This window comes from Elaeis guineensis, chromosome 4 (genome assembly GCF_000442705.2).
Source record: "Elaeis guineensis isolate ETL-2024a chromosome 4, EG11, whole genome shotgun sequence".
NCBI classification, from domain to species: Eukaryota; Viridiplantae; Streptophyta; class Magnoliopsida; order Arecales; family Arecaceae; genus Elaeis; species Elaeis guineensis.
In genome coordinates this window covers 2,612,792-2,627,203 of record NC_025996.2, presented here as the reverse complement: position 1 = coordinate 2,627,203, position 14,412 = coordinate 2,612,792, and the positions used below count along the sequence as shown (strand labels likewise).

Below are 14,412 nucleotides of genomic sequence, written 5' to 3'. Positions count from 1 at the left end.
CATTGGTTGGTGAAAATTGCTTGTGCTTGCTGTTAATTGCATTATTTTACCAATGTCATATTGCTCCTATATGTTTGGTAGATGTGTGACTAATGTGAGTAGAGAGAACCTCTCTTGTGAGTTGTGAGGTGCTGTCGGCCCATCACACTGCCATCGTGGGTTTCGATCGAGCCCGGTAAATGGTCTAACATAGCCCATGAAGACTTCACTCTTCGCTGTTTTGTGGAACGTCTCTCGCAGTTGCAGCTGATCGCTCCTCTCATTAATTATTAATACAATTAATACTACACTAGTCAATTAATTGTATTAATACAATTAATACAATTACTAGCCCACGCCCTGCCCATTTCAAACGGTTGTGGCCCCACTTAACGGGTGCGAGTTTGGGTTTCCTGAAACCGGGCTCTTTTGTAACCAGGGAAAACGATATCGCCCTTCCGGTAACAGCCGGCTAGCTAAACCCCGAGTGGTCTATAGGGGAGAAGACCAGACGGACGGCGTGGAAGACCCCTCCATTCGACGCCCATAAACCCTAGAGTTGCTGCTCTTTTGATCGCGGTTCCCTGGGATTTTTTCGATCGATTCCTCAGCTTGCCGGGTTCTAGATCTCTTCCCGCCCTTGAGTCATGGCCAGAAACCTGAGGCTTCTTGGTTTTCTGGCTCTGATCTGTGCGTCTCTGTCCATCTCCGGGGCCGCCGTCATTCGGCCGATCAATGATGCCCACCGATCCGCCGCATTGGAGCTCTTTGTGCCGACAAATGGATCGTTCGGAAGGTTGGATGATTTACTCGAATCAGCAATGAGAAAAACATAATATCTAATCCTTGTTTCGGTTCTAAAGAATTTCTTATTGGTTTTGATTAATCTAGATTGGAATAGTAGTTGTAATTTTTGATCTTTCTTGACATGCTTGACTTGGAATTCTTGTAAAGGTCAGTCACGTGGATCTTTTTTTTGCCCTCAACCCATTTGCAAATTTCTTTTCTAGTTAGAGGGGTTCTGATTTCTTTTATTTTCTTTTCTTGTTTTTTGTTTTTGTTGGAAGATGTTGATTATGAACCTAATTAATGTGATTTTTAACCTTACGATATTTTGGGCAATAATAATTCCAAATTATGTGATTTATTCTGATGTCTGCTGTCAAACTTGAGAATTTTACGCCACCCTTTATTTTCCAATCGAGAAATTCTCTAACCATATTTTTTTCTCGGGTACATCAAGTGACAATTCATGCTTTTCCATACTAGATATATTGTCCTGTCTTTGCGAGTGTAGATATTTGGTGAATTTTGACATAAGATCAGTCGTTGTGTTTGTCCTTGTTGCTCCAATGTTTGTCCTACTGTGGAAGTTGTAGTTTGTAATTCTATAGAACCTTCTACTGTGGAAGTTGTAGTTTGTAATTCTATAGAACCTTCTGAGATGTCAGCTTTGGTTAATGGAATAAGGGCGTATTTTCTTGCTCAATGTTTCTTTGATTTGTGGTATGGGTTTAAAATCATATGTTTTCTTTCTTTATTATTTTTTAAAATTTCATATTGATTTGTCCCACGGAGGCGTACATTGATTTATCTAGTGACACAGGATTCAGTTGTATCCATTGGTCGCTTCTTGATAATCTGGTATAATATATGATATTCCATGTCTCTTTTCTGCGTACTGGATGCCCATGTTCTTCTTAATGTAGCATCTTGTAGGCTTCATGCAGTTCTGCATGACGATTTTATATGTATTAATATGTTTTTTCTCATTTTTCCCCGTTTTATCTTTATTCATTCTTATCTCCGTCTTTAGTTGCCAACGACCCCTATCTTTCTTCTTATCCTTTTGCTTTGCTTTTCTTTTCTTTTCAAACGAACATCTTCTTGCCATCTACATCATATTTTTCACAAATCTGCCTGTGCGTTGATGGAGAATAGTACTTTAATCGAAGACCTTACTAGTCCTTTTAGTTATTCTGTACTATTTCACATTACTTGACTATCATTTGTCCTTTTCCATAGACCCTAGGAATTTGAGTAACATCAACTTCAGTAGCAGGATTTGTTTCTAAGTTCATCTTCAATAAATGTTAGTGAAAACAGCAAATGCTGAAAACCCAAGTCGTCCAAACCTAAGATCTATATTTGTTTTCATCTTTCTTTCAAGACCTCAAAGTTTTATGATATGGATTGTTCGGCTTCCATATTCATTGGACCCCTTGAAGTGGTTGGGCTTGAATTAATCAACTTGTTTGTGACTGTGATTAGGCTTGTTTCTGTTTGGTAGTGGTAGTTGTGAAATAGTACGCACCCCCTTGTGTATGTTTTGCACATCCATGTGCTAATGTACATTCTTGATATGCTGTAATACAAATTGAAGAAAAGAGGATCAGATATTTATCCTAATCCAGCAAGTAGCACAGGAAAAGGTTGGCAACCAATCACAAGATAGTTTTAGTAACACATTCCACCTTGCTAGTGTTTATGGTGTAGAGTTCGTATGTTCCCTCTCAGAAAAAGAGAGAAAAGTTTAGGCCTTTTTGACTTGGTCTGGTGGATTTCTAAGATGAGGTCAAAGGATCGAACATAAATGATCTAATTTTTTTGAGAAAAGGATCCAAAGCTCCAGTAAATGATTTAAGTTGATTTTTCCATTATTATGTAGATGCTTGCAGGCAAATGTTTTACAACATCTTTGTGGTTCGAAGATTATGCTGAACTTTCTTCATAGGATGTTTTTTATTTAGGCTTATGAGTACATAGTGATCTTGTGTTTCTCTGCTATCAATATTCAAAGCGATCTTCTTTTTCCATTTCTTGCACAAATCGCATTTTGCACACGTGGAAACAAACTTGAGTATCCATATTTGGAATAGTTTGTTATCATCCATTACTTGCTAAACTGTTGAAGGAGTTCAATGTTATCACTTTCTGAAACTTGATGCAAACTATGATTTCTGCTGTATCACATGGCATTCACTTTTATTCTGGAACATGTTATCAAAATTTTAAAACTGGGAATTGAAGACAGCTAACTGCATTGTATTTTGCAGTTTAGAAGAAGCATATGAGGCATTAAGAACATTCCAAATTTTTGGAGTAGAAAAGAGCACTGAAATAAGTCATGCAACATGTCCAGTTGTTGCAGAAAAACTTGGATCATCGTCTTTTATATCAAAGGACTTATTCCTTGCACTAAGGGTCAATAGCATCTTGGGATGCCAGATTGATGCCAGAACCTTTGAGGTATATTTGTATGATACGACACCAATTCCTTTTGAACACATGAGCCATTTTGTAGACTTTTGCATATTTATATGAGGTCTATTGCTGCCTTGTTGCTCTTCTTTCTTGTAGGATGTTGCATCAAAACTTCAAGCTGTGATAAAGAATGCAAGTTCATTAGTTGACTTTCACTATGGTGTTGAAGGTTTGCTTCATATAAAGGTAGGGCCTCACCGAAGAACATGATGGCTTACTGTATCTTGTTTTGTTTGATCTATCTGTCTATTACATTTGGCCAGAAGTTTGTGTGCAATTGCATTTTGCTCTGCCATCTTCTCTGATTATCCTTAACCCTTATCCATTTAGTATTTAATTCCAACTTTAATTCAGTTCTTTTCTGATGCAGGATCAAGGTATTAGTGTTGCTTTGTCAGATGCTGATGGTACATTTCATTCCATAAAGGTGACGGTTATAACTACTTCCTTCCATACTTTTTTCCTTTAAGTTTCTATTCTCTTATAATCTTATTTTAGTAATGGGATGTCTTCAGTTAACTGTTATGCTATTTTCAGGCACTCAGTCAAAGTGATGGAAGATGGCGTTATGATTCCAATAGTGCTGAATCTAGTACTTATGCTGCTGGTATTTATTCTGTTTTTTCATGAAGTCTGCTGAATCTAATTTTCTTTGGGGAACTTGGCTGCTGTGCATAACACTTTGTGCAGATGATGATTCTTATTTTCCTTAAATGGCCCTTTTTGTTTTTTACAAAATAATAAGGGCAGCCTGTCCTGCTCTATGTTGATTGTGTTACATTTTATGTTCTTGCAGGGATAGCACTTGAAACACTTGCTGGAGTTGTTTCATTGGCAGATAAAGATGTGGATCAATCTAAGGCAAGGGTCTAATCCCTTTTTTTTTTTTCCCTATTTTTTGGGGCCAAAATCATTCTTGTTGGACTGATTAGTGCTGCATCATCTTCATGTTTCTATCCTTAAAGGCATGGTTGTACAGCATTACAGTCTCTTATATGGGGTCTAGATTGTGAGGCCAATTCTTCCTTTTTCAGTCCATATAAGCTAATAATGCTAAATCCCTTTTCATATGGATGCTTTTAGTTGCAATATTTACATATTTATTTCATATCACATAAACATGTAGATTTGATTACAGCTGCAGAAAGCCTTGCCTGGCAGATCTTTCAGCTAGGCAGGCTTCACTGGGTCATATGAGTGAGCACAAGCTAAGCTCAGTCTGGCTGTTCAGGTTTGGCATAAGTGTCAGGTTAACTCTCAGGTTGAACCCACATTTTTAATGTATATGCAAGCTAGCTAATATTTGAGCTTAAGTCATTAATTGTAGCAGTCTAAAGTCTAAACATGGGGCTTGCGCTTTGCTCTTTTACTAGAAGAATGAAGTTGACTGAGCTTGTTATTAAGTAAAGCCCATGCTATTTGGAAATTACCCGATTGATTGATACTTCTAAGATTTTAGTAGTTCACATTGATTTTCCAGATGCTGATATATATATATATATATATATATATATATATATATATATATATATATATATATATATTGTATGATAGTGGGAAAGGGTTGGTCAGGTTAGTTTCTTATTAGTTCAGGACATATTATCAAGACTCAACTGTTTTGACATAAGCCTAACCCATCAGCTGGTCAGATTTCCCTGTATGAAACAAGCTGGTGGCTCAGTCAGGTTGACTTCAATATGAATGGGTTTTTGTGGGGTGGGGGTGAGAAGGAAGAAGAAAGGGTGGGGAAAGGGGGCAGAATGGCCACAAGCTATGACAAAGCTATGATGGGGGATGAGTGATACTTGGTGGCAGGCAATATGGTAGTGATGGCAGTGTCCAAATCAATGGATGACGGTGAGAAGCATGAAATCTTTGTATAGTGGTGACTTGCATGGGATTTATGAACATATTTAAGCATTGTTGAGTTTTTGGATGGTGGCAAATGATACCAGAGTAGCCAGCAACAGAGGCCTGCAATGCAGGCTGGAAGACAGTCAGGTGCCATGGAAATGTTGGGACTGGAGGATGTATAGAGGAGCCAATAGGAGGAAAGGAGTGGTGAGATGGAAAAGAAGAGGAGGGGGGGGTGAAGGAGGAGAAGGGAGGGGAGAAGATATAACATATTAGAGGCAGAAGTTTGGGGATTTTGCACAAGTTTAGGATTGTTGGCACTCTATTCACCTTTCAAACCATTTGAGCCGTTGGATATATAGATTAGAAATATCTGATTTTGTGTATTGGGCTGCTGGGTATGGCATGATGGATCAGGCCCCATCAACTTGAGCCTTGTGAGAACCAAGCTGTAGGGTAGTCAAGGTCTGAACTGGGTCCAACCCTTGAACCCATTATGTTGGGTTAAACTGGTTGGATCAGGTTGGCAAGATTGACATTGTCAGCTTGCATACAAATTTGCAGCCATAGACATCATCTTTTATTAAGACTTGGGAATGTGTCATTAATGCCTGTTTTAATATCTATTGTTTCTCTTCCTTTCTCTTAATATTTTTACTTGCACAAGAATAACTATCACCTCAAACATGCTGCATAATCATCCTTCATGCAGACTTTGCCCTCATATTTGTAGCATAATTTTTTTGTTTTCTTTTACTAATTAGTGATTTTTTTTTTGGCTTCCTTCCTGTCTAATGCATCCTTCTTATTCTTGGCAGATAGGAATTGTAAAACATGACATTATTAAGCTGTTTGATAGCATTAAAAGTTATGGTATGTATGCCTATATCTTAGTCTCCTAAATCTTTCTATTTTCTTTTACTTTTGTGCATAAATTATGATTCCTAATTTTCTCATTTATAGTCATACTACAGAATCTTGTTTTGTGGAATTTTGTCTTCATCTGGAAGAACACATTCTCTGAGTGTCATTCTCAATGAATGCAGCATGATTATTGTACCATGTCAATTCTTAATTATATTGTAAATCTGCATTTTTTTTTTTGAGAAGAGATTTGGTTTCTATTGCTTTCTTGGTTCTTGGTCCGTAGATCTAGTCTCATATCATCTGCGCCAACTTCTTTCTCCTCCCAACCTGGAAACTATTAGCATTCTTTTCAGTTTTTACATCTGATCCATTTAGTTGTTTGTATTTTGATGTATGTATTCTATGTCCAAAGAAATTTTAATGGGATTGAGGTCTAGCACTCTACCTTCATCAGCCATTTTGTTCTTGAAAATATGATTTCATTTTCCAGGTACAGTTTATGCTGTGCATGTGCCTGTGGTTCGATGTTTTGTAGCTGGATCACTTCCGAAGATTGTATTGAATGCATTTCCATGGCAAATGGAACATATGACATATATCCTCATTTTGTCTGTTCATATAATGTGGCAGAAGAATAATTTGATCATGGTGATTTAATTATTAAGTATCAGTGTTGTATAGCACAGCCCTTTAAGCTAAGAGGAAGCTGATTATATTTTATGAATCCTTTTTTTTTTTGAAAAAAATGTTCAGCATGAATTATTATGAAAGATGTTTTAGAAGATATCGTAAATCTACTTGCATTTTTATGATTTCAACTAATATAGTTATGAAGTTATCACTTGTGTTTCTCTTATTTTTATTCTCTTATTTTTAGTGGACCACAATAGCATATCTCTGATAGAGTATCTGTGGAACTTGGGTTAATGTAGATGATGGAACCTTGTACTTTGATGAGAAGCATGTTGATGCTAGTGAATATAAGGGTCCTCTTGCAACTTCAGCTTCAGTAATACGGGGTGTTACTGCATTTGCAAAAGTTGCTTCTGGTAGGCTAAATGTGAGTCAGATGTTCCTAAGCATGTGATGTCTGCTTTATTATTTTTTTTCGCCAAAATGTTTCTTTTTTGACTTCTTAAAGCAAATTTGCAGATTCCAAGTGATAAAATGTTAGGCTTGGCAAAGTTCTTTCTGAGCATAGGAATTCCTGGCTGCACCAAAGACTTGTTCAACCAGATAGAATCCTTATCACACTTGGAAGACAATAGGCAAGTAATATATTGTGATATTTACCTGATCAGTTATCTATTTGCTTTAATTATACTGAATCTACTAATTTTTGGAACTTTGTTTTACATTTTAGTCTTCTTGATCCCACGTACTTGTTTGACCATAAATTCTGTTGTTTCTATAATTGGATTGGTTGTCATAGCTACTATCTAGGATATTTTTATTGGCATGGAGCATCAAAACTAAGCTTGTTGGTTTTGCATATAAAATTTTCCACTGTTCATAAGATGCGTTTATGGAACCATTTTGCCATGCCCTCTCCTTGCATATCTGGAAATTGTTTGTTTAATTTCTTTGTTATGTATCAGTTGTCCAATTGTGAAGAGAATGTCAGCCAAAAAAAAAAATTGAAGATATGGAAAAACTATTAGCTTCATATATAAAGTAAATCATCATTCCATCTGTATGTTGATATGAAAGTGATTTTAGAGGAGATTATGCTAATATGAAAGTGAGTTTAGAGGAGATGGGTGATATAGCACGAGTTTTGGCTTGGTTTCTGAAACTACTTGTTGAACCTTGTGAAGTTGCATACTTGCATGTCTAGCTTGAGGGGTGAGATATGTGGATAGCTCTTTGGACATCTAGCATGGCTACATAATGTTTAGAACAAGGTTTTAAAAGCCAGTGTTATTACCAACTCTGTGTAAGTTTCTGCTGGGAAGCACGAAGTTGTATTCTTGAGGTGGGTGTACTGGCGTTTTGCAAGAATCCTTCAACTGTTGTTTTGCCATGTTAATCATGCAGGTGTCTGAACTTTGACATAGTCATCTTAAAAGGAGAAGGGTTTTTCCCCCTTATTTCTTTTGAAGATCTATGTGATTGCTTTCTTTTTGTTGATATAAGTAAGAGACATCTATTTCTTCTACCCAATCATGTAACTTAGGTACTAATTCAATTATCTGTTTTGCCTGCAATAGGGTCTCCATTCCACTGATTCTTTCACTTCCGTCTACAGTACTTTCATTAACCACAAGGGACCAACTCAAGGTAATTGCTTGCATCTCATTCTGCTGAGCTTTTTGTCGTCTAGTTCAGCATTAATTTTTTGCCTGCCTTTTTTATTATTTTCTCACTGGTTTCTCGGACTTTCAACCTGCTGTCATCTCTCTACTCTGGTTTCAGCTATTTGTACTCTTTTTTGGGGTGTTCTATGAGCATATGGTTGCAGGAAGCCATGTTCTTTATAGAAATGCATGGCAAAGCATGATAAAGTCAACCCAAATAGATGGAACATGACATGTTAATTACAATTATGGTGTTGAAGTTAGTATTTAATTTTTCTCTCTTTGGTTGTTTCTTGACCCAGTTGTTCTGACAATGTTCCCAGTCCTGAAAGGATATTGGTCATTTAGGCTGTGCTTGGTTTAAGAAAGAGCCGACTAGGAACAATTACTCTGTTAAGAACAGGTCTTTCAAAGTTAGTTATAAACGTAGGCATAAATTTCATAACTTGCTGAAGATGATTTTGTCCATAAACAAGGTAGGTGGAATTAAAGAAGGTCTTACTCTGGGAATAAAGATATTTCAGCTCTCCCTTGAAATAACTTATTCCAGGAATAAACAGGTTGGACCAAATTACCAAAATAACTATCCCGCCAATAGTAGTCCAAGTCTTATACCTGCTTTATCGTGGAGAACCAAATGCAGCCTTAATTTTGCAGGTTGTACATGTTTATCACCCACCATCCATTCTTTATCTTCAACTTCTGGTATCCCTAGGCCTGATGTTTCTTGTTGTTTGAACTTCTACATTGACTTTGAATACTATGATTAAGTGGTAAGAATGCTTAAAAAACAGTGAGCAATAAGCTTGAACTGAAACTAGCCAGAATAGTAATATCGTTTTTAAAAGAAGCTGATTTCTTGTAGAGCCCAGTTAAAATTAGAAACAGCAAAACAATTGTACCTGCATGGTCATTCATTGAAGTGCCCCAGGGAAAAGCTAACTAGACAAATTTGATGGAATTTGTTTTCTTATTTAATGGAAGTGCTTTTTTGAGCTTATTTCAGGTTGAGGTGACTACGGTGTTAGGCTCTGCAGCACCACCACTGACAGTGAGTCTGGTGCAAGCTTTTCGTTCTGATTCAAAAGATACCCCTGTTCTGGAAAACCAGGTAGTGCATTTCATTACATTGTTGATTGATACCTTCTTCAATTTTGATTGGTCTCTTGGCTTTGTCTTTTCATTTGGCTCCATGTGTGCATATGTTAACTATCTGCCCGATTTAATATCTCAATCTCTTTTTTTTTCTAGATAAGACCTTTTATTTTAACTTTTTTTTTGATCCATCCTTGAGATTTTTTGAATGTTTTCTATTGTAGGAGCTCCAGTTTGACTCAGAAAACACCATCCATTACTTGGATATCATACCACTGAAATTAGATGCTGGAAAGTATAAATTAATGTTCGAGGTATTTTAAGATTCTTCATTAGTTAGAGATGTCTGTTCCCTATGTTGATTAGCAAGTATGACTGGTGAACTGGGTTGGTTCATATTTGTGCAGATCTCACTTCATGATCCTGAGAATTTGAACACATATGCTACTGCAGGACGCACTAGTGTGATGGCATTTATCACAGGATCTATCAACATTGGCAAGGCAGAAATTGGAATTTTTGATAGTGATTCTGGGAAATCCGAGGCATTGCAAAAGTAAGGCTTTTAATCTTCTTCTTGTACATGTGCTTGGTTTCTATAAATCTTTTGGAGTTGAACGCAGTGTTATTCTTCCTGAACATTCCTTATGGTGTTGAGAAGATATTACTTAATTTAACAGCATAAAGGTCTGAATTTATATCTTAAATTCGTTTAATACAGGATGTTTGTTATATTGAGGCCCTGTTTGGTAAGTTCCACTGGATCTGGTGGGATCAGGGAGGAAGAGAGCATTGGAGGGAGAGAGAGGGAGGGAGCCATAGCGTGAGAGGGAGAGGGCAGGGGGTCATGGAGCTCAATATAACAAACAAGACCTTTTTTTAATCCTGCCAAAGATCAGGCCCGCCACCCCACACAATCTCCCTTTCTCTTCCTCCTCCCACGCCCCCATGCCCCTCCTTTCCCTGGGCGCACTCTTACTGCTGATCCTGCCAGATCTAGAGGGATACTGCCGAACAGGCCCTAAGTGTAGGTTAAGAGCATGAGATCATCATGAAGTATACTAATTGATTAGTGTTTTTGAATGTATTGGCCTTTGCGTATTTAGTTTGTCATTACCAGTCTCCTGCTACTTAGAATTTTTCAAAGATAAATATGTGGTTTTCTTTTTCTTGCAGACTTGAGACATGCTCCAAAAGGGGTATTATTAATTCACTCATATTGCTGCCTCATTTTTATCATTCATTTTGCAGATTAGATTTATCAAGAGACAGTGCACTCTCACTAGCAGCAAACCATCTACAGAAGTTACACCTGTCTTTCCAGCTAACCACTCCTCTCGGGCACCATTTTAAGCCACACCAGGTTCTTAGGCTAACTTTTTAATCCTATTTTTTGGGTTTATCTGATGGAAAGACAATTGATTACAGGTGCTCCTCAAACTGAGACATGAAACCAATGTTGAGCACATCTTTGTAATGGAGAGTTCTGCAAGACAGTTTAAAATAGTTCTGGTAAAATTTCTGTCACGTTAAATTCTTTTACATACTTTGTTTTTATTCTGTCGTGGCAACTTATTGATGTCAACCAACTTTCTAGCATCAGACATTACTTTCATAGTTTCAATTTAAGTGTTGAAGATTTGGCATAAGCGCTGCTTTACAACAGTTGTGTGTGATTCTGTAATGAACTTGATGAGATTAAGCTTGCTTGGATTGGTGTTCCCACTGTTTCTTACTACAAAAATACTGTGCTAATTTTAAATAATATGTAGAAATCCTTTTTTAAGATGAGTGTAAATTTGATAATAAGGTTACTGCAGCAAAAGGGCATCAGCAAATAAATGAGAAGCTTACCACTAAGCATTAGATTTGGGGAACATCTTGTTCCAGCATCAGGCCAAAATGCTATGTTTTCATTTGCCTGTTTTGTTTGGATGGTCAGGCTGGGACTAGGAAAAACAAAATTCAGGAGTATAGATATAAAAAATGAATATATTATAGACAAAATTGTAGGATTATGCGATAAATATTTTATCATTGATCACATGAATTCTTTTTATCATTGTCATTAGTATACTAAAAGCTGATACATCGATGTTTGTTTATAGTTTCATAAATTTGTGTTCTATTACAAACATAAATTTTATAAATTATAAGTCCTAAAACAACTTAAACTGGTTACCTGTGAAAGTATAGAGTTGAGGGTGATATCAGGCAAATCTATTATGTTTGGTGTTGGTGAATGAGGACAAAACGATACTGAAGCATAGATATGCTGTATAAGCTAGGTAAGCCTGAATATTTTGAAAATGTTGTGGATAAAATCTAACCACACTTGCTGTAGAGTGTTGCTTTATGACGAGCCAGCAGATGCATGAATGTGTACCAATAACTTGAAAGACTAGAGTAAATAATTTCTATTTTTGTACATTTATTAATTCTGACGGCATGATTTCTTATTGGAAGATACTGTGCCTACAAATGCCTGTCACATGCATGTGGATGTGGCTACAGTAAGGGGCTTATCCTTGTATTGTACCAAACACCCATCTGTATCACATTATTCCCAAGATTAGTGCCAGTTGTTAACAGTGTTGCATGGACTCAGGATTCAAGAATCAGATTCGGACATGTATCTCAGTATTTGACTTGGCAAGAGAGATATGGAGAATGTGTAGGATAACATATAAATTTAACTAAATCATATATTTACACCTTTAAACCTTATCTATTTAAATATTAAAAAGGTGTTAAAAAGAAAATTTTTTGTTAAGCCCTTACGGTGTGCATGTTTCTCATTCAAACTTCCCAATTAACTGAAGGATATCAGAAAAATAATATTTTGCAAAGTTGTTTCAATACCTACGTTCTTAACAAATCTCGAAAAAGAACAAATACTCACTACTGAGAGGATTAAACTCATTGTTGGAAGAGTTCAAATAGAATAGTTCAACTCTCTTCTAATCTTTGAAAATGGTTGCAAAGAACTTCATAAGTCTCCAAGTATCTGATATTCGACGAGCTGAACACTGGTGTCCAAGTAACATCATGTGTGATGCCAACCATGCACATCCTAAACTGCCATGTGTGTGTGTAGTGACACCATTTCTTCTTGCATGCCATGTATACCTATGCAGACTATATATGATGCTAATGCAGTGTGCTTGGCTGTTGCAAATTCAGATGTCTAATATTTTGTATGTTTCAACCCTTTTGTAGGACTTCCTTAGTCTGGTGGAAAAATTTTATTATCTCTCTGGAAAATATGAAATTGAACTTACAGTTGGTGATGCAGCAATGGTAGTGCTCTTCTTGCTTCTTCAATGAACTTTACTCATTGATTCTGGCCCTTAAAAAGTTTTTGTGATTATGCAGGAGAATTCTTTTCTGCGAGCCCTTGGTCATATTGAGTTAGATTTACCTAAACCACCAGAAAAAGCAGCACGTCCTCCTCCACTTCCCGTTGACCCATACTCAAGATTTGGACCAAAACAAGAGATAGCTCACATCTTCCGGGAACCAGAGAGGAGACCGCCAAAGGAGCTTTCTCTTACATTTTTGGCTCTTACTCTTCTACCTTTTGTAGGATTTTTGATCGGGGTGAGTTAAATATTTTGTTTTTAAACTGGTGCTTTTCACATACTTATGGTATCTTACATCTTGTATTGGAATTCTGGTGGTGCCTTTTTAACTTGAATTATCTCTCTAGCATTATATTTAAAGATGCTCAGAGAAACTAATTTTCCTCAACAAAAACCAAACTTCTTTTCCTATGGTATACTTAAAATATGGAGAAATCAAAATTAGTTGTGTTCTTCAGTTTCAAAAGTCTTCAGAGCTTTGGTCAAAAGGTGTTTGTTGATTGAATTATATGAGAATCAGATTTATGTACATTGCATGTCCATCCTTGCTTATAATATAGATCTTTTAGCTCAAACTTGAATTAGAAAGGTGAATTCTTCTTAATCATTACCAAAAAGTACATTGTTTCACATGGTATGTTGTAATTGACTCTATGCATTTTTCACAGCTGATGCGCTTAGGAGTAAACCTGAAGAGCTTCCCTTCCTCGGTAGTACCAGCTTCATTCTCCATACTCTTTCATGCTGGCATTGCAGCTGTATTGTTACTCTATGTGCTTTTCTGGCTGAAGGTCTGTTATCTCCCCTATCAGTTGTGGTCATATAATTTGATCAATACATATTATACTGAAGCTTCTCTTTTATGTGACAGTTGGATCTCTTCACTACTTTAAAGGTTCTCGGGTTCCTTGGAGTTTTTCTGGTCTTTGTGGGTCATAGGACCCTTTCCCACCACGCTTCAGCAACAGCTAAGCTGAAGTCTTCTTAAGTGGATTTTGAGAATCTCCAGGGTTATTTTAATTTTGTAGGCTTTTCGAGCACTGGTAGACGAAGAGCAGGGATTCCATTTTTGTGCCAGGAGAAGCCTAGCAGTTTATGCATCTAACATGGTTGTAATTGTTCACATTAGCATATACCACTGTGTCGAGTGAGATGAGTTATGGGAGATGCTTTTTATTATGAGTATTGACACCAAATCATTGCCAGCCTACCAGGATCGGCTACGCTTGTTTAGATGGATATCTATGAGCTTTGCAAAATATCAACAAAGTGAAATGCTCGCGTGATTAGGAGAAAGACAATCATCTTTTTATTGGGCTCAAAGTTTAGTTTGTCATTAATGCTCTTTATATTGAAAATATTGTAAGTTTACCATCCAACTAGGTAATGTGCGAGAAAATGTGCAATGGTGGTTTTGCGAAGTTGCTTTGTTATTCCAAATGTTGGTGGAAATTCAGAAGCATCCATGCTACAATGTGTTTGTTGATAAGGTGCTGGCATAACAAGCATCTCCATCGTCACGGGTTTCCTTCTTTTATGATTTTTGCTCGGAAGGAACAAGATTTTGAACAAAAACAACACAAGAACACATCCTATTCCTCCCATTAACCCGAGCAAAAAATATTCCTCCCGCCTCGTGCTCCTACATGACTCCTGGTGATGAACGAAAAGTTCCTCATCCAATTTTTCAATAT

The 14,412-nt window shown here is 36.8% G+C and overlaps 1 protein-coding gene across 1 annotated transcript; it reads left to right on the top strand.

Annotated features, from left to right (window-relative positions):
• The first annotated feature begins 424 nt into the window (after nucleotides 1–424).
• LOC105033620 (dolichyl-diphosphooligosaccharide--protein glycosyltransferase subunit 2) lies at nucleotides 425–14,139 on the top strand. The gene is made up of 19 exons (XM_073255305.1): nucleotides 425–775; nucleotides 3,036–3,228; nucleotides 3,340–3,429; nucleotides 3,614–3,670; nucleotides 3,781–3,850; nucleotides 4,040–4,104; nucleotides 5,916–5,970; nucleotides 6,897–7,024; nucleotides 7,117–7,232; nucleotides 8,175–8,244; nucleotides 9,268–9,372; nucleotides 9,581–9,670; nucleotides 9,764–9,912; nucleotides 10,608–10,719; nucleotides 10,785–10,868; nucleotides 12,576–12,656; nucleotides 12,732–12,956; nucleotides 13,387–13,509; nucleotides 13,590–14,139. The coding sequence occupies exons 1-19, from the start codon at nucleotides 627–629 to the stop codon at nucleotides 13,704–13,706; spliced, it is 2,079 nt and encodes a 692-aa protein (XP_073111406.1). The 5' UTR covers nucleotides 425–626; the 3' UTR covers nucleotides 13,707–14,139.
• The last annotated feature ends 273 nt before the right edge of the window (nucleotides 14,140–14,412 follow it).